The sequence below is a fragment of the Thamnophis sirtalis genome, unplaced genomic scaffold, assembly GCF_051295495.1.
Source record: "Thamnophis sirtalis isolate CommonGarterSnake01/CBP01778 unplaced genomic scaffold, rThaSir2_p1.2 scaffold_8, whole genome shotgun sequence".
Classification (NCBI taxonomy): domain Eukaryota; kingdom Metazoa; phylum Chordata; class Lepidosauria; order Squamata; family Natricidae; genus Thamnophis; species Thamnophis sirtalis.
In genome coordinates this window covers 7,657,511-7,678,696 of record NW_028261388.1, presented here as the reverse complement: position 1 = coordinate 7,678,696, position 21,186 = coordinate 7,657,511, and the positions used below count along the sequence as shown (strand labels likewise).

Sequence of the window (21,186 nt, the reverse complement as noted above, 5' to 3'; positions counted from 1 at the left end):
CATTGTCTTCAGATAAATACAATTAGGTTGCAATGAACAGCAAGGAAAATGTTCGTGTTGTCCTTTATAGTGTAGAAATGTGTTCTATCAACAGGAAGCTGGATATTAAATTATGTTTCATTCTTTTAGATGCTTACTTAGGTTTGCCTTATACACCAGTTGCGCCCCTTCCTGGATCGGGATGCCCTGTGCACAGTCACTCACGCCCTCGTCCTTTCTCGCCTGGACTACTGTAACACTCTCTACATGGGGCTGCCCTTGAAGAGCATCCCGAGGCTTCAGCTGGTCCAGAATGCGGCCATGCGGGTTGTCATGTGGGTACCTAGGTGCTGCCATGTTACACCCCTTTTAGGCGGCTTGCACTGGTGGCCGGTTGTTTTCTGCGTGCGATTCAAGGTGTTAATTATGACCTTTAAAGCGCTCCATGGCTTAGGCCCAGGATACCTGCGAGGCCACCTACTGCCACCGGTAGTCTCCCACCGTCCAGGGCGATCCCACAGAGTTGGCCTCCTTGGGGTGCCGTCGGCCAGGCAGTGTCGGCTGGCGACCCCCAGGGGGAGAGCCTTCTCTGTGGGAGCGCCTTCCCTCTGGAATGAGCTGCCCTGGGAGCTTCGTATAATCCCTGACCTCCGGTCCTTCCGGCGCACCCTAAAAAGTTTGCTTTTCCAGCTAGCCGGCCTGGCCTGAATAAAATAAATTATTAATTTTAATGGTTAATTTTAATTTAATTTCTAAATCTCATTGTAAATGTCTATTGGGTTTTTTGGATATTCTATTTAATCTTCCTTTTAACTTTTGTAATGTGTGTTTTTGTGTTGTACGCCGCCCTGAGTCCTTTGGGAGAAGGGCGGCATGGAAGTCCAATAAACCTAAACCTCACTGATCCCACTCTAATGAGCTGCAGGGATAACACAGAATAAAACTTCAAATGGAGACAGTATTTTCCCTGTTATTATATTTTTATGGCAGCGATGGCAATTTCAATTTCAATTTAATAAAATTTGTATGCCGCCCGCTCCCTTGGGACTCTGGGCGGCTTACAGGCAAGATTAAAAAAAAAACCATTTAAAAATTTAAGATAAAAGATACAATTATTAAAATTACACATCATCCATTCTGTCTAAGTGGGGCTGGATATTGATCAACAGCGCCAGGCCTGCCAGAACAGCCAGGTCTTGGTGGCTTTACAGAGAGTGGTAAGGGTTTGGATCTCTACGGCACCAAATGCCAAAAAGCTTGCGCAAAAACATCATGCGCGCAGGTGGTCATCACGGTCACACTCCAGAAAAGCCAAACCTCCGGGTTCTAGCGTGCATGCGCGCCTGACGATCAGCTAGTTGCCGTGCATGCACAGGCTGGTTTTCGCTCCTGTTGGGTACGCGAAGGGATCACGCGCCAGAAAAAGCCTAATGTCCAGGTTCTGGCCCACATGCACACCTGACAATCAGCTGAGTACACCAGGTTTCGGCACTGCCACGCACACGAAGTACAGACAATTGTCACACATGCACGCACACCAGAAAAGGCAAGGCTGTGTGTGCCAGGCGCCATCACGGTTCTATGGCATGGCTTTGCACACGTGTGTCTTATATTGAAAAGGAGAATCCGGGACTACAGGTAGTCCTCAACTTAACAACAGTTCATTTAGTGACTGCTCAAAGTTGCAACGACACTGAAAAAAGTGACTTTTGACCGTTTTTCACCTTTACGACTGCTACAACCTCCGTCATCAAAATTCAGACGCTTGACAACTGACTCATAGTTGTGACGGTTGCAGTGTCCCGGCATTATTTGATCCACTTTTGCGACCTTCTGATAAGCCAAGTTCACGGGGAAGCCAGATTCACTTAACAGCTGTATTACTAATTAACTACAGAAAAAACAATTACGGCCAACCTGCCTTCCATTGAGGACCTGCACACTGCACGAGTCAAAAAGGGCTGTGAAAATATCTACAGATCCCTCGCATCCTGGACATCAATTGTTTCAATTCCTACCCTCAAAACGACGTTATAGAGCACTGCACACCAAGACAACTAGACACAAGAACATTTTTTTCCCGAACGCCATCACTCTGCTAAACAAATAATTCCCTCAACACTGTCAAACTATTCCTAAGGCAGCATTATTATTACTATTAGTCTTCTCATCGTTCCTATCACCCATCTCCTCCCACTTATGACTGTAGGACTGTAATTTTGCTGCTTGCATCCTTCTGATTTATATTGATTGTTTCCTGATTGCTTATTTGTACCCTGTGACTATCACTGTGTTGTACCTTATGGTTCTTGATGAATGTATCTTGTCTTTTTATGCACACCGAGAGCATGTGCACCGGACAAATTCCTTGTGTGTCCAATCACACTTGTCCAATAAAGAATTCCTATCCTATCCTATCCTATCCTACCCTACCCTACCCTACCCTACCCTACCCTATCCTATCCTGTCCTGTCCTATCCTATCCTATCCTATCCTATCTTATCCTATTCTATATTCTTTTCTATTCTATTCCATTCCATTCTATGCTTTATGCTTTATGCTTTATGCTTTATGCTTTATGCTTTATGCTTTATGCTTTATGCTTTATGCTTTATGCTTTATGCTTTATGCTTTATGCTTTATGCTTTATGCTTTATGCTTTATGCTTTATGCTTTATGCTTTATGCTTTATGCTTTTCTTTTCTATTCCATTCCATTATATTTTCTATTCTATTCTATTCCATTCCATTTCATTCTATTCCTCTTCTCTCCTCTCTTCTCCTCTTCTATCTCTCCTCTATTCCATTCCATTTTCTATTATCTCCTGTTCTATTCTACTCTAGAATTAAATTCTATTCTATATTCCACTCTATTTATATGGATATTGATTGTTTCCTGATTGCTTATTTGTACCTTATGACTATCATTAAGCATTGTACCTTATGACTCTTGGCGAATGTATCTTGTCTTTTTATGTACTCTGAGAGCATATGCACCAAGGACAAATTCCTTGTGTGTCCAATCACACTTGGCCCATAGAGAATTCTATTCTATTCTAACTGCAGTGATTCACTTAACAACCGGGGCAAGGAAGGTTGTAAAATGGGGCAAAGTTCACTCGCTTAGCCACAGAAAATTTGGGGTCAAGTGTGGTCATAACTCAAGGACTACCTGTAATATCAGTAGCTTGGCAAAGCTTTCGGGCACTTCATCAGCAGCAATCTTAACAGGCAGGATAGCGATGTGATTTCTAGGCTGAATTTGGATACGGCTACTTGGAGGCTCCCGTGTTTTGGCATCTGGGACTTTTCTTTGAGCAAGAACGATCCCGATAGATATTCTATGCATGGAGAGTTTGAAAAGTCTTTGATAAAATCTCTCATCAAAAGCCTTTGGGCAACTCAGCTGCTGTGAGATAAGGGGGCAAGATGCTCTCAAGGATTGGCGACGGGCTAAAAAAATAGAAAACAGAGAGAACAGACAAAAGGGATAATTCTGAAAAGAGATGAGATACACATAGCGGGGTTGGTGCATTTTAATTTGTTGATAAATGATCTGGAGTTAGAATTAACGGTGAGATGGTTGTGTTTGGCGAGGATACCAAATTGCTCCTGTCGATAAAGTAAATGACTAAAAGGATCCTGCCAAACTGGGGAGGATGGGCTTCAAAGGGGCATGTGGAGCCAAGGTGGCGCAGTGGTTAGGGTGCAGTACTGCAGGCCACTTCAGCTGACTGTTATCTGCAGTTCAGCGGTTCTAATCTCACCAGCTCAAGGTTGACTCAGCCTTCCATCCTTCCGAGGTGGGTGAAATGAGGACCCAGACTGTGGGGGCGATATGCTGACTCTGTAAACCGCTTAGAGAGGGCTGAAAGCCCTATGAAGCGGTATATAAGTCTAACTGCTATGTGCTGTTCCAGGTAAACAAGGATGAAGTGGTGCACATTGATTAAAACAAAACAAAACAAAATGTGGTATTTCTTGACCTTAGCAGAGGACACTTCTAAACTAGGGTTATCATATAGAGAAGCTGCCACCAGGTGACATCCTAACCTGAAAGTCCCAAGGTGGTTTTCCAAAAGACAACTGGATTTTCTTGGTTTCTTTTCACCTTGAAGAGGTTTCACTTCCTGTCCAAGAAGCTTCTTCAGTTCTTCAGCTTCTGGGATGAAAAAATGAAATGTCTTCAAGCAAAAAACAAAAACAACCCCCCCCCCCCCTCCAAGAAAGGCCAATTGCCTTTTTTTCAAAATCACTTCTGGGACAACCATGACTTGGATGATTGCGAATCTTCATAGACATCCTAAACTGATAGATTTGGGGCGGGGTGGGGGCAGACAAGGAATAATGGATGGAAACTGAACAAGGAGAGATTCAACCTGGAAGTAAGGAGAACTTTTCTAAATCAATCAACTAATGAACAACTTGCCTTCAGAAGTTGTGGGAGCTTCATCCTTGGAAGCTTTCAAGAAGAGACTGGACAGCCATCGGCCAGAAATGGTGTAGGGTCTCCTGCTTGGGAAGGGGGGGTTGGACTAGATGACCTACACGGTCCCTTCCAACTCTGTTATTCTGTTATTTTGATAGATAATCAAAAGCCGTTTCCAGTCTGAATAGACAGCACTGAACCAGAATAGTCTCAGATATGTTGAAAAGTCCTAGAAATGGTTGTTGGTTATCTAATGACATTCTTGAGCTCCTCCCATCACACAAGCTCCTGATTTCCCCTTACTAGCAAAGTTTTGTTTAAATGGAGTACAGGTAGTCCTCGACTTACAACCGTTCATTTAGTGACCATTCAAAGTCACTGAAAAACCTACGATGGTTTTCCACACTTACGACTCTTGCCACATTCCCCATGGTCACTTGGTCAAACTTCAATTGCTTGGCAACTGACTTGTGCTAATGACCGTTGCAGTGTCCCTGGGTCCCTTTTGCGACCTTCGAATAAGCAAAGTCAACGGGGAAGCCAGGTTCACTTAACAACCGTGTTACTAATGTAACAACTGCAGTGACTCACTTAACCACGGCGGTGAAAATTTCTGTTGCTAAACAAGAACAGTAGTGGAGTGAGTTTTGCCCCATTTTACGACCTTTCTTGCCACCATTGTTGAGTAAATCACTGCAGTTGCTAAGTTAGGAACCCCTTTTGCAAAGTCCTTGTTGACGTCGCTTGTCAGAAGGTCACAAAAGACGATCGCATGACTCCGGGAGAGTGCAATTGTGATAAAGATGAACCAGTTACCAAACATGAATTTTGATCATATGACTATGGGGATGCTGCAGTACAGGTGAAAAACAGCCATAAGACATTTTTTTCAGTGCCATTGTAATTTCGAACAGTCATTAAATGAATGGATCTGTAAGGTTTCCTAAAAATGCCCTAATTGATTCATGAGTATCGAATCAAGTTTCAATACAAAACCAGCCATTTATTAGGAGCATCATCCTAGGCAAGATCTTTTCGCAGTCAAGTCTAAGCTTTGTTTGAGTTATAGCTGAACTTTAACCCTGTTCCTCCCCTCCCCTCAGCCTGTGTCATAAATCACATTTCCCCAATGAGATGTACCCCTCCCAAGCCTGCTGTAGTAATCTGAGATCTGACTTCAGTCGACAGTATTATGTGTGGAATGCACTCCCCCTCCTTCTCTCACAATGACAATGTTGAGCATTGACAGGATGTAAGTAAGGGGTAACAAACTCAAGGCCCCTGGGCAGGATCTGGCTCACGGAGGTCTTAGATCTGGGCCGCCCTGGAAACAGTGGACGACCGGCCCACGGTGCCTCTGCCAGTGAAAACAGAGTTCAGGAGGGCTGCATGCGGCTCTCCCAAGCTCCATTTTCACTGGCAGAGGGTTGCAGGAGGCCGTTGCAGCCAAAAACGGAGCTCGGGAGTCTGCTTTCTCTGGCAGAGCGCTCGGGCCACTACAGGCGTCCCTGATATGAGTGAGGTCAAGCTGGCCACGCCCACCCCAGCCTCTTTGAGGTCAAACACAACCCTGATGCGGCCCTCAATGAAATCGAGTTTGACACCCCTGAGGTAAGTCATTCTTAGAGTGCATAGAAAATTTTACACAAGCTTGTCTTTTATTTGTTTGCAGCAAAGTCACACACGATGTCCTGCCCACAAATGTTCAGTCGAATCGCCTGGATGGCTGCCTATTCAACATTCTGTAAGTGAGAACATTTCATTTCATTTTTCTCTGGTGTGATGATTTGAAAGATGGAAACGGGCCTATGCTAGAAATAGACACAAGGGCCTAGCAATAAAATAAAATTTAAAAAATCCTCTCAAAGAAGCCTCCCCACCCCCAATGGAGGGGGCCTGACCCACACCGATCTGCATAGATCCCGTCTGTAATTTAGCTTTAGCAATTTTGCTATGGCTGTGAGTTTTCCTAACTCTTTGTAAGCGTGCGATCTGCAGAATATTAGTTTGCTAGTTGTCACTACTGGCAGTTCTTGTTTAACAACATGAATCGGAAGCTCTGTCTTTAAGCGGCACAGTTGTAAATTGGAAAAAAAAAACACCATAGGACCATGCCACTTAATGACAGCAATTCTGGCAGCCCTGGTTGCTGTCATTAAGCAAGGACCATGTGAATTATTAAGTGAAGACCTCATGTAACCGTGACGTCCGACCATCACATGAGTTATTAAGCGAAGATTTTCGACTTCCTGCTGGCTTCCCCATTGATTTTGATAGAAGGAATCCAGCAGAGTAGGCAACAAATGGTGATTACGTGGGTATGTTACAAGGACCAAAATACAAGTCCAAGCAAACTGCTACTTCCAATTTCGTTGTATTTAAGTACAATAATAATAAAGATTATACTTATACTTCAGCAACATTCAGTGGTGGGTTTTTGGCGGTTCGAACCGGTTCAGACGAACCGGTAGTTCCGACCAGCGGCTGGCCTCACCCACCCACCCTGGCACTATCACATCATATATAATCACTGGTTTTTCGATGCGGCACGCATGCATGCACATAGCATGCACACACTCACATTTTTTGGTTCTGGGTGAACCGATTGTTACAATATGTGATGCCCACTTCTGGTGACATTGTATAGTTGAATAGTCACCAAGAAAGTGGTTGTTAAACAAGGACTACCAGAATAGAATTGGAATAAAACCTGTAAATGTTTTGCTGGTGATGGCTAGCATAAGTTCACAGGGAAAGAATAGCTTTTTTCCTCTTGTGATTCTCTATATTTTTGTTTATGTGTAGTTCAGATGGCCCATTTCCAATCTCAGGCTGCAGCTGCAAATTTGTGCATGCAGTGCATTTAATGTCTTATTTAGTTGAGTGTGATTTATGGCTCTGTTAACACAAATAAGAGTTGGTTGAAGTATTATCACCGATATGTCAATATGCTGTGCAACCCACTTAAAAATGTGTTCTGAAAAGCTGAAGTTTGAATTTTGGTTACTTGATTAGTGTGAAGCAGTTGAACCTCTGGTCCAAAGTAGGAAGTTTCAAAGGGCCAAATTGGAGGTGTATAAATTTTGATTTCTAAAACAGTCTATTGTAAAGTTGTCTGATTTATTTCCATGACCAAAATATTATATGCAGGAAATGGGTTGGTGATTTTTTTTTTAAAGTTCCAGAATTGTTCAGGGTTTCTAAACCACTATTTTACCATTTTATGATGAAAATAGAGCAATTTGGATAGGTATAAACACAGGAACAATCCTGTGAAATTAGATAAATACACTTACACCTCCATATTTTTGTGTGACTGATCTAATGTTTAAAAAGTTTGGGAACCATCTCTGAAAGACAATATTTGCACTCCAACCATGTGATAGTTGTGTAGTTTAGCTCAGCTAAAATAAGACATGTTACATAAAGACATTAGTATTGTACTATTTTATATACTTATACTAATAAATTCTCCCTGGCTGGCCTTCTCTCCCAAAATCTTTGATCTTAATAAAGGATTTACAGAGAAGCTTTTAAAATGTTGGTATAGATTGGTATGAAACTCACAATATTGCAGTACAAACTGATCAGAAATATTAAGAAGAAGAAAAACTAGAAATAACTAACAAGTGAACATGATTACAACTTGATAGCATTGCTGAGATTATTATAAGAATCAGGAAATGTGCGGCTAATGTTGAAACGTGCAAATGATACCGGCAAAAAAAAGTTTATTGACAAATGATTAGCCAAACCTATGTACTTTCATTGTCTGCACGGTGGAGTAGAAAATAACTCATGTAATCGTGACTTCTGACCATCACATGAGTTATTAAGCGAAGACTTCATGTAACCATGACTTTCGAATTCCTGCTGGCTTCCCCATTGATTTTGATAGAGAGAATCCAGCAGAGTAGGCCACAAATGGCGATTACATGGGTATGTTACAAGAACCAAAATACAAGTCCAAGCAAACCACTACTTAAGCGACATTCAGTGGTAGGCTGCTGCCGGTTCAGACCAGTTCAGGCAAACTGGTAGTTCTGACCAGCGGCTGGCCCCGCCCAAAAGCCCTGATGCCATCACGTCCCATATAACCAGCGTTTTTTTTTATGCCGTAGGATAGAGCATTTTGATGTTGTAGGATACTGCTCTGGATATTATTTTTGATACCAAGGGTGATTTTTTTTAAAAAAAAATGTTTACCTGAATACTTTTATATATTTGAAGAAACAGAGGTGAGGTGAGAGCAATGTCCTCTTTTAAGAGATGGCGGTGCTATTGAATTTTCCTCTGTGTTTTGGTTGTTTCCTGTGATCAGACCTCTGTTGTTCCTTTTACAAGAAGCCCTCGGTTCATCACACTTGCTTATTACAAATCGGTGAGGGGCAAAAATTGATTTTTCAGACGCTCCACGTAGAGGCTTAAACGTTAGGAACTGCTGGCTTCATTGGACTGGTATCAGCAAGGGCCGTGTTCATTCTTTGCATGGTTTGCTATAATAGAGATGATTCAGCTGGAGTCAGAATGGGAAGTTATCCTAGTTTAGCTTAACCTAAATCATTGCTTTCTTGTTTGCTAGTTTTTGTGCTGCCTGGGGAAACATATCTTTATACATCAAATAGCCGGTTGATAAATAAATTACTTTTTATTACAGTCATAGACCAGGATAAGGAGGAGGGGGGCACTCAATTAAAGACTAGAAAGGATGCATCAGAGTCTAAAAATATATATGTTTTCGTAGATTTTCACGGGGGTAGGTATGCTGGTCTTGTTGTATTTGGGTCTTTTCCTGTGTAAGATTGAGATTGTCTTGGCAATGTTTCGGCGAGGTCTCACTCGCCATCTTCAGCCTGGGTTTTGGGCTTAAAGCGTGGTCGGAGCTGCCGTCTTTCTATAAATCTATAGAATAAATCTTCTAGATTTGTGTGTGTTTGTGTGTGTGTGTGTGTGTGTGTGTGTGTGTGTTGGTCTTGTTGTATTCGGGTCTTTTCCCATGTAACACTGAGATTGTCTTGGCAACGTTTCGGCAAGGTCTTACTCGCCACCTTCAGGCTGGTGTTTTGGGCTTAAAGCGTGATCGGAGCTGCCGCCCCTTTACAAACCTTGGTGGGGGTGTGTGGAGTGCTAGCCCCATTTCAGCAAGTGCATCGATTGGATGTGTGGCTGTATCATGATTGGTAGATTGGTGCTGGCTGTGTGTCTGTTGTTGTTTCGTGTTGTAACGGCCTGGGTGGTGTGTAGGGCTCGTTTGTTGACTAGGGCTGGTTTCCAGATGTCTGGTAGGCGGGAGGTATCGTCACGTTTATTCATGTTGTGGGGGTGTTTCTCTATTTCGATAGCTTCCATAATTATTCTCTTGTTGAAGTGTTCAGTTTTGGAGATTAACCTGATTCCTTCAAAATTAATTTCATGTCCTGTAGCTTTGAGGTGCTGGAAAAGGGAGGAAGTTTTTTCTTTTTTCTTACTGTGTTCTTGTGTTCTACGATGTGTGTGTGTATGTGTGTGTGTATCAGCATCAGAGTTATGTTTGAACTCGAGGGGGCCAGGGGGGGCATGGCCAGCTTCAGATCACTTGTGTCCAGGGTCCCTCCTGCAACCCTTTGCCAGTGAAAACAGAGCTCGGGGAGTGGCTGCGTGCAGTCCTCCTGGCTCCCTTTTCTTTGGAAGAGGCACACTGGGCCGGTCCTTTGCTGTTTCTAGGGGGGGGGGCAGGTCAGATCTAAGCACCCCGCGGACTGGATGTAGCCTGCAAGCCTTAAATTTGACACTCTTGAACTGTAAGATACAAAAAATGTGTTAAAACAGGAAGTACCTATAAATAAACAAGAGTCTAAAACAATCTAAAACAAGGGGCAGGAGGATTGGATGGGTGTAGGAGAGCGTAAAGGTTAGCATGTAGAAGACTACAGCTATCAAATTATAAGCATCCTATTATGGCGAACTAGATGCTCATTAAATGTAATTTATAGCACAGGTTATCATCCAACAGTTTTTAAGCACTGCTGCGGAAACCCTGGCAACATTATATTCCATAGCGAGGCCAGTATCTGAAAACAGCAGGGAAGTGTAAATTGTCCTCTGCACCCTGGATATCTGTGCAGTAATGGTGAGGGAAAGCTACTACGAGTAGTATCTGTTTTACCTATAGGCCCCGGAGAAGCTCATACACGTAGTCCTCGACTTATGACTACAACTGAGCCCAAAATTTCTGTTGCTAATTGAGACAGTTATCAGCTTTATCCCGAAAGACTGTGGCCGACTTCTGTCGGACTCTTTACAAACTATTCGTGACCCATTATGGGCTCTGAATAAACATAATTCACAGCCGTTGAAATAAAAGGAGGCTTTTTGGGACTGTGTGTGATTCTTTACTCTCTCAGGAATCCTAGGTCGAAAAAAATTCTAAGATTAGAGAATTAATATCGATGTGAATGATGTAAATTTTGATGGTTGTTGCACAGAGATATCTGTACCCAGATGACACACTGTTTAAGGAAAGATGAAATGTTTATAACTAAAAATAAATAAAAACTTTTCTTTAAAAAGGAATAGTGGATAACAAGTTTCTACAACACTGTAAGCAAGGGACATTTTTCCTCCAAGGATATTGCTAATCTACGCAGATCGTGAGCATCTACAAATTATGCCCTCTATTGCTCTTCCATCAAATCGTTGCATCTCAGCAGCTTGTCAAAAACATGGAATTGCTTGCAAAGAAGCTTATAAAAAAGGCAAGCTTTCATTAAGGCTGGGCTGTTAAGGTTGTAACAGTGCGAGCTGTCAATCACCGTAATGTTTTTAACTCCGAGTAAGCATAAAACCAGTAATATCCCCTGGATGACATTCTTGTTCCGTCCTGATTTCTTTTAGGACTTGTAGGACTCGCTCAGTAACTTTCCAAACTTCTGACAGCTTAGAAAGTAACAGGGGATTCTGAAAACAGTTGTGCAAAAAAAATATTTGGAGGATACAAAATGGCCTCCCTCCGGATTAGGTTGCCGGTGGATTTGGCAGCTGCCAAGCTTCCTGCCCTTTCTGACTTTTAAAAAGTGTTTTTTTTTTTAAAAAAAAGGTATACTCCTAAAAAAAAAAAAAAAGGATTGTCCTAATCCAGGCTTCCTTAGAAAGCAAGAAGCAAAGTCTTGGTCCCTGCAAAACCTCTTTTCTTTACACAACTGTGAATTCCTTTCATTCACAGTCAGCAAAGGTTAGCAAACAGTCTTTCAGAGGAATGTTTCTCCATACGTACCTTATCTCATTTGGAGAACTGCCAGATAACTAGTTTCCAAACGCAGGGCAAGGCAAACTTGGCACAGAGTTTCTTATAGTCACAAACAGAACTCTCCACTCTTGACATGACCGAATGAACGAATTATTTCGTGCAAAAGCCCCCTCCCCATCCGTTCCTCTTTTGTTTCTATGGGAGGGGCCAATCACCTGCAAGGTGTGGCTTTCCTCCTAAGTCGACCCTGCTTTCTTAGTTGTTCTTGTCTTCTGGCACCTCTGCGCATGCACACACTGGGAACAGGCTCCAGCTGTTCTTCTGCCTCACTGCTGTTTAACTCCTTCTCTGCCTCTGACACAGAGCCCTTATCTGAGCTTTCCTCAGCCCCCAGGACTGGCCCATGTTCCTCCCCAACCTCTTCACTCTCCGACTCTGCTGCCAGCTCCGGCGGCTGCCAGCGGGCTACAACAAGGATAGCCAACATAGTGTTAAGCAAAGTAGTAATTGTGGAGCGGATTGATTAATTATTGCCCAATCAAGTTGGTGTCATCTCTTAGCAACAGCATAAATAAAGTTTCTCCATAAAGGTGTGTCTCTAAGTTGTTCCTTCAAGTCTTCCAGTGGTGCCCCATCTCCCTGTAATTGACCCCTCTTGTTCCATGACCCATCAAATGCGCGCCCGACAAAAGCGCGCCGACAAAACCGTGGCGAGAAAACCGCGATGTTGAAAGTGCTCCCACAAAAGAGTGCCGACAAAACCGTGCCCACAAAAGCGCGATTAGGGTTAAGGTAAGGGTTAGGGTTAGGGTTATTATGTTGTTTTCGCGTTGTTTGTTGATGGCGCGCTTTTGTCGGCACGCATTTGTCGGCGCGTTTCTGTGGGTACGATTTCGACCTCACGGTTTTCTCACCGCAGTTTTGTCGGCACGCTTTTGTCGGGCGCGCATTTGTTGGTGAACCCTCTTGATCATCCTCTTCTTCTCTTTCCTTCCATCTTTCCCAATATTAAAGTCTTCTCCAGAGACCTGAACATTGTATTGATCGATTCGTTTCTTTCAAGTCAATTTCAGTTCATAGTGACCACAGAGATGGATCTTCTCCAGGTTACGTCCATTATGTGCCGTCAGATCAGTGTTGACTCTTAGGAACCAGATAGATTTTCTCTAGGTCAACCTAGTCTTTAGGTTTCCCAACATTGCCACTTGTTGGAAGAAATATCCATCTGGGTTCAGTTCCAAGTGAGGAGAGTCCCAAGCTTGGTTGACTTTTGCTGGGTGATGATGTAATGAAAGGGCTTTGGGCAATTCCTACTATGGCTCTGCCTGAAGGAGGTACCATATTTTTCAGACACTAAGACACACCACAGTATAAGACGCATCATGATTTTGAAAAGGTAAATTAAAAAAAAAGTTTTTGCACTCTGCAGGCCTCCCAAGCCCTCTGCACGCCTTGTTTTTTGCAAAAAAAGGGGGGGGGATGCAGAGTTTTGGGAAGCTTGTAGAGTACTCCTGGGGGCTGTCCCCCCAATGACCAAAAAGCGGCCTGTTTTTCACAAAAATGGGCCATTTTTTGTACACACAAAAAGGCACACAGAGCTTTGGGAGGCTCTTAGAGTGCTCCTGGGAGGTTGGGGGGGGGCAATAATGAGCAAAAGCGGCCCTCCTCCGCCCTCAGGAGCACTTTGCAAGCCTCCCAAATCCTCTGCACGTCCATTTTTGCAAAGGGGGCGGGGTCTCTGTAGGCCAGAAATGCTGTACTCAGTGTATAAGTGTTTTCACCCTCTTTTTTGAGGGAAAAAGGTGTGTCTTATACTCTGAGAAATACGATAGATCTTTGTTATGTAGAATACACTGGCTCAGGCCTTAATGGCCCTTTGACAAAGGTGTGTGTGTGTGGGGGGGTGAGTTTCTGCTCCCCTTTTAGGGGAAATATTCTGCCCTTTTAATATTTCCTAAAATATTCCGTTTTTCTAGGAGATGGGTGAGTGCTAACTTCCTACACACTGTAAATGAGTTTCTATACCTTAATGTGTGTCATCTCCTTCCTTCCTTCCTTCCTTCCTTCCTTCCTTCCTTCCTTCCTTCCTTCCTTCCTTCCTTCCTTCCTTCCTTCCTTCCTTCCTGAGGACCCGGATTGTTGGGGGCAATATGCTGACTCTGTAAACCACTTAGAGAGGGCTGAAAGCCCTATGAAGCGGTATATAAGTCTAAATGCTATTGCTATTGCTTCCTGCCTGCCTGCCTGCCTGCCTGCCTTCCTTCCTTCCTTCCTTCCTGAGGACCCGGATTGTTGGGGGCAATATGCTGACTCTGTAAACCACTTAGAGAGGGCTGAAAGCCCTATGAAGCGGTATATGTCTAAATGCTATTCCTATTGCTTCCTGCCTGCCTGCCTGCCTGCCTGCCTGCCTGCCTTCCTTCCTTCCTTCCTTCCTTCCTTCCTTCCTTCCTTCCTTCCTTCCTTCCTTCCTTCTTTTCCATCCATGCCTTCTACAAAGACCTGGATATGACTCATATGAATACCAATTAGCTCTTGCTGCCTTAAGAAAATTCAAAACACCCTTAAAGATCCATCTCATCCTGGCTACCCTTTTTTGAACTATTACCATCTGGCAGTATGGTACACGATAATAAAAACAAGGACAAATAGGCTGAAAAACAGCTTCCACCCCAGAGCAGTAACTATACTGAATTCTACTGTATAGTGCAATATTAATGGAATACCAGGGGTTTTTAATTCAATTGTGTTGGATGTGAAGGGTGTGTGTTTGTGTTTTATTTTTAGAATTATAATGTACACTGAAGAGGGCATTTAATTTCGCTGTACGAGGTGAAACGACAAATGAAGAAAACTAAACTAAAACTAAACTCAACTAATTGCAGAATCCCTGGGACACGCGATCCCTTTTTGCGACTTTCTGACAAGCAAAGGCAGCAGGGAAGACAGAGGCACTTAACAACCATGTTACTGATGTTAGGGTTCCAAAGAGCATCCAAAAGTAAATCAGAGTCCAAGGAAAAGGATTCCTCAAAGTTCCAATTTATTAAGAGAGTCAGGTTGGCACATCTGGGAAAACCCGAATCTGAAGGCTTCCTGGTTTTCTCCACCCAGTTGAAAGTTCAAGATCCTGCACCCACGCTCACAAGTCCATCACATGGTCCAATCTCCCACTGCCACGCTGGCAGTTCCACCCATCCAGTTCCGGTCAGGTGCAAAGGTTCAAAGACAAAGGATGACCTTGGCTTACTAGAAAGAATGTTGTTATGGCTACCTATCATCTTACTCCACACAATCCCCCTTCCCATTTTCCCACAACAGAAAATGCATAGCAGAATAATAGAAAGTGTGGCAGGCCAAAGACCTAAAAGAAAAGCTGGCTGCAGTACTGACAACTAACTTAACAAGGAGCTGAGGTGGCGCAGTGGTTAGGGTGCAGTACTGCAGGCCACTTCAGCTGACTGTTATCTGCAGTTCAGCGGTTCAAATCTCACCAGCTCAAGGTTGACTCAGCCTTCCATCCTTCCGAGGTGGGTGAAATGAGGACCCAGACTGTGGGGGCGATATGCTGACTCAATTTGCTAAAAAAAATCTGTAAACCGCTTAGAGAGGACTGAAAGGCCTATGAAGCGGTACATAAGTCTAATAAATAATAAATAAATAAAACTGCAGTGGTTCATTTAACCACTGTGGCAAGAAAGGTTGCAAAATTTGCCAAATCTCACTTAACAAATATTTTCACTTAGCAACAGAAATGTCGGACTCAATTGTAGCTGTAGGTTGAGGGCTACCAGCGTAGAGAATCTTAGGAATAGGTCATATCTCAGATTCTTATCATTGCAAAGGAGCCAAATTTTCAGATAAATCCCCCTCCTCTGGCAATTAATTAGAATTTAGGCTCTCGCTGTTTGAAATGAGTTTAAGTAAGGATATCCTACGGTGGCCAGTTGGACAGATGGGAGCTGCTAAATGGTTTCAGAGTCCTAATGACAGGAGCAATTAGCAAACATGAGGGGGGGGGGGGATGGAGTTGAAATGATGACTTACAGCGACGGACAGTTGTGTGACAGCAGTGATCCTTGATCTACCAGATGCTGTGGGGTCAGCCAGCAGAGCAAAAAAGGAACCTGTCAGGTGAGGCAGGATGGGGGGCGGCGGAAATCAATCTTGACATTTAATAACCGAGGACACACGTTACAACGACACCTCTTAATCTTTCCACCCCCTGTTTTGTTTCTCCTGTCAAGTGGTTGCTGTCACTTCCCAACCTGGTGTGCAGCAGGGACTTGTGGCCTTATGCGGATGATGTCAAAACTGATTGTACAGAATGTTTATTTTCTTTTTTTCTCAGTTGCCCCTTGTAAAGACATGTGTGTATATGTATAGCTATACTTCTTTCTTTCTATCTATCTATCTATCTATCTATCTATCTATCTATCTATCTATCTATCTCTAATCTCTCTATTTGTATATCTGTCTCTGTGTCTGTCTGTCTATCTACCTCTAATCTCTTTATTTGTATATCTGTCTCTGTCCCTGTCCTGTCCTTGTCCCTGTCCGTCTCTCCGTCTCTCCGTCTCTCCGTCTGTCCGTCTGTCCGTCTGTTCGTCTGTTTGTCCGTCCGTCCGTCGATTGAGCTACCTACCTACCTACCTATATACCTACCTACGATCTATCCAAATCTACCAATCTATATCTATCTAATCACTCTATCTGTATATGCAAATAGAGCAATTAGATAGATATAGATTGGTAGATATGAATAAATGGTAGGTAGGTAGGTCTCTGCCTCTCTTTCTCTTTGTCTGTCTGTCTGTAATTTATCTATATCTATCTATCTATCTATCTATCTATCTATCTATCTATCTATCTATCTATCTATCTATCATCTACCTATCTATCATCTATCTCTATCTATCTATCTATCTATCTATCTATCTATCTATCTATCTATCTATCTATCTATCTATCTATCTATCATCTATCTATCATCTATCTATCTATCTATATCTATCTATCTATCTCTATCTATCTATCTATCTATCTATCTATCTATCTATCATCTACCTATCTATCATCTATCTATCTCTATCATCTCTATCTATCTATCTATCTATCTATCATCTACCTATCTATCATCTCTATCTATCTATCATCTATCATCTATCATCTATCATCTATCATCTGTCTGTCTGTCTGTCTATCATCTATCTATCTATCTATCTATCTATCTATCTATCTATCTATCTATCTATCTATCTATCTATCTATCTATCTATCTATCTTTTTTCCTGAAAAAAAATACAATTTATTCATTAAGTAAATGCAAGAGTTGTTTGCATACACAACAACACAGTGCCTTTATTTTTCCCCCATCTCTTTTTGGTGGGGGAACTGTATTATAAAATAAAACAAACAAGTTACCAATAAATAAAATACTTCATGGAGAGATTCTCCGCTTTCTAAGCATGAAGTCTGTTTCCCTTTCACACCACATTACCTAACCAATTCCGCAGATAAGTTAGGTGATGGGGAACTTGGAATGAATATATAAACGGCACATGTTGAATTAAGCATCTTTTTTCTGTTTTGTTGATGTTTATGGTTGAATGTACAGTTAGGAAATACTAGAAAAATCTCAGCAACTTCTGGATATTACTGTGTTTTCCCGAAAATAAGACCCAATCAGAAAATAAGCCCTACCATGATTTTACAGGATTTTCATAATATAAGCCCTACCCCAAAAAATAAGCCCCAGTTGAGATTGTCAGTTAGACAGATGCATTTAATACCATATTTCCCTGAAAATAAGCCCTAATGCATCTTTTGGAGCAAACATTAATATAAGACTTGGTCTTATTTTCGGGGAGACACAGGTATGTACAGTACAGGTCGTACTTGACTTACGAATACAATTGAGCCCAAATTTCTGTTGCTAAGTGAAACATTTGTTAAATGAGTTTCATCCCATTTTATGACCTTTCTTTCCACAGTTGTTTAGTAAATCACCAAAGTTGTCAGTTGAAGTTATTAATATCAGTCAGTGGAACTTAAAGAATAAAAGATCTTCATTCACTGTTTAATCAAAAGGAAATAAGGAAAAGGAAAACGTTCCCCTCGCACATATGTGCTAGCTGTTCCCGACTCTAAGGGGCGGTGTTCATCTCCGTTTCAAAGCCGAAGAGCCAGCGCTGTCTGAAGACATATCTGTGATTATCTGGCTGGCATGACTAAATGCCGAAAGCGTACGGAACACTTTTACCTTCCCACCAAAGGTGATTCCTATTTTTCTACTTGCATTTTTACATGCTTTTGAACTGCTAGGTTGGCAGAAGCCGGGACAAGTAATGGGAGCTCACTCCATTACACAGCGCTAGGAATTCGAACCGCCAAACTGCTGACCTTTCTGGTCGACAAGCTCAGCGTCTTAGCCACTGAGCCACTGCGTCCCTTCAAAAGGGAATACTTCGGTCTAAAACCTATCGAGCAGAAAAGAAGAAAGGAAAGAAGGAATAAGAAGTTCTTTCTCTCCTAAAAATATAAACAAGCTTAATGTGTTCAGAAGAAAAAAAAACATTTGAAAATATCTATACAAAGGGTAAAAAAAATCTTGAGGACTCAGATGGAAATCAGTTAAATACAGGTAGTTCTTAACTTATAACCACAATTGAGCCGCCAGAATTTTATTGCTAAATGAGACATTCGTTAATGGTTGTAAGCATGAAAAATGGTCCTGTCACTTTTTTCAGTTCCGTTGTAACTTCAGCCAGTTGCTAAATTGCAAGTTGAGGACTAGCTGTATTGAATTGCTAGTAAATAGTAAATGCTGATTTAAGATTTCAGTGCCTTTCTGGTTTAAAGAAGGCGGACTTTAATATTAATGTACTCTGAAGGATTTTTAAATTTTTTCTATTATTTCGTATTGCTGAAGGTTTTTCTCACAACCAATATAATTTGAGTGATGGCTACAGGTAATTCACCATCTGCTTAAGAACAAAAGCAGTGCCAAATAATTGCACCAGGATCCTTTCTAGTGTCCCAGAGGTGGCTTTCAGGGGTATTTCTGGTACCATGGAGGCTAATAACCATTATACCTCATGACTTCCATGAATTAATTCAAATTTTATTGAAGCCTACACTGCATAGTCAATTCTAAAACTGAATTATGTGTTGGGTTAAAGAAAAAAATCTTTTTACAGATAGTTATGACTCCAATAGAGTCTGGTTGTAAGGCATAGTGGTCAAAATGAGTCGGTCAGAGGTGGTATTCCACCTCTGGCAGGTTTTGACAGGTTCTGGAGAACCGGTAGCGGAAATTTTGAGTAGTTCGGAGAACCGATAAATACCACCTCTGACTGGCTCCACCCCATCTATTCTCTGCCTCCCGCGTACCAGCTGATCACCTTTTATAACCGTCTCATGAGGAAAGTCAATAGGGAAGCCAGATTCACTTAACAACCGTGTTACAGCACTAAGTGAACAAGTGCAGTGGTTCATATAATAACTGTGGCAAGAAAGGTCGTAAAAACGAGGCAAAACTCACTTAACAACAGAATTTTTGAGCTCAGTTCTGGCTGTATGCCAAGGACTAGCTGCATTGCACCCCTTAACTTGGTTATAACCAAACTCAGTTATAATGAGCTTAAAGTATTGCGAACCAGCCAGAGTCACTTAGGTGAGATGGGCGTAAACCGAGGACCAGTTGCATAAACCGAGGACTAGTTGCATTGTACCCAGTGGTGGGATTCAGCCAGTTCGCATCACTTTGGGAGAACTGGTTGTTAAGTTTCTGAGCAGTTTGGTGAACTGGTTGTTGGAAGAAATCATTAGGGTGGAGAACCGGTTGTTACATTATTGGCATCACACCACTGATTGTACCCCCTTAACTTGGTTGAAAACAAACCCAGTTGTAATGAGTTTAAAGTATTACGAATCATCCAGGGTCACTTAGGTAAGATGGGCAGGGTAGAAATAATGACAATAAAATGAATTGGGTTAAGAAGAAGAGTTGCAATGGATGGCTGTGAAAGTTGGACCATAAGGAAGGCTGAGCCCCAAAGAATGGAGGCCTTTGAACTCTGGTGCTGGAGAAGACTCCTGCGAGACAAAACGGGCGGTGAGATGCCAGCCAACTGGCAGTTTTTCCACAACTACACAACGTGCTGGAGAAGACTCCTGCGAGTCCCTTGGACTGCAAGGCGATCCAACCTGTCAGTCCTAGAGGAGGTCAACCCTGACTGCTCTCTAGAAGGCCAGATCCTGAAGAGGAAACTCAAAGGCTTTGGCCACCTAAGGAGAAGGAAGGACTCCCTGGAGAAGAGCCTCATACTGGGAACGATGGAGGGCAAAAGAAGAAGGGAACGGCAGAGAAGGAGGTGGATGGGTGGAGTCACCGAAGCAGTCGGCGTGAGCTTAAATGGACTCCGGGGGTTGGTAGAGGACAGGAAGGCCTGGAGGAACGTTGCCCATGGAGTCGCGAAGTGTCGGACACAACTTCGCAACTACCATGTTTTCCCCAAAATAAGTCAGGGCCTTATTTTCTTTTGACCCCCTGAAAAAGTGCTTGGACTTATTTTCGGGGAGGTCTTATTATTTCGGGGAGGTGCAGGAGACAGTGAGCGTGGTCACCTCATGGCTGCTACTGTGTTGCAATATTTTCAGGGAGGGTTTATTTTCGGGGGAGGGCTTATTTTAGCACATGCGCTCAAAAGCCCAATTGGGCTTATGATCCGGGGAGGTCTTATTTTCAGGGAAACAGGGTAACAACAACAACAACAACAACAACGAAGAACAAGAAGAAGAGAATGATCAAAGATATTACAATGAGATAAACTTGATATGAAGCACACACACTCCACCCCGAAAGAGATTTGGAAGAATCAAAGGTGCAGCAGGTTCAGTAGGGAGAAAGAGCTTTAAAAAAAGGCAAGATGGCAGTCCCAACATTATATTTGAAGCTGGACCCCATAGGCCTATACACAATGACAAGTCATGCACAATTACTGTAACGCGCTCTACATGGGGCTGCCCTTGAAGAGTGTTCGAAGACTTCAGTTAGTCCAGAACGCAGCCGCGTGAGTGATTGTGGGTGCACCCAGGTACACCCACGTCACACCTATCCTCCACGAGCTGCACTGGCTACCCATTAGTCTCCGGACCCGCTTCAAGGTGCTGGTCGTCACCTATAAAGCCCTACATGGCATCGGACCTGGGTACCTGAGAGACCGCCTCCTGCTGATTACCTGCCATAGACCGATTAGATCTCACAGGTTAGGTCTCCTCCGGATTCCATCTGCCAGCCAATGTCGGCTGGCGACTCCCCGGGGGAGAGCCTTCTCTGTTGCAGCTCCAGCCCTTTGGAACGACCTCCCCGTGGAGATCTGGACACTTACTACCCTCCCGGCCTTCCGCAAAGCCACCAAGTCCTGGCTACTCCAGCAGGCCGGGGGGCTTGTGAAATATCCAGCCCCACGGAAACTGTGACTGTTGTGTATTTTAAAGTGTCGTTTTGTTTATTTATCCCCGTCCCTTGTTTATTGTAAGCCGCCCGGAGT

At 43.0% G+C, this 21,186-nt stretch overlaps 1 protein-coding gene across 8 annotated transcripts in view; it reads left to right on the top strand.

The window, feature by feature from the left end:
* DLG2 (discs large MAGUK scaffold protein 2) overlaps nucleotides 1–21,186 on the top strand; it is a 1,057,900-nt gene that overhangs the window by 233,841 nt on the left and 802,873 nt on the right. For all 8 annotated transcript variants that reach the window (XM_087721030.1, XM_087721029.1, XM_087721034.1 and 5 more), the window contains exon 6: nucleotides 6,080–6,151. In XM_087721030.1, the coding sequence (XP_087577156.1) occupies nucleotides 6,080–6,151 (72 nt within the window). The remainder of the gene's footprint in view (nucleotides 1–6,079; nucleotides 6,152–21,186) is intronic.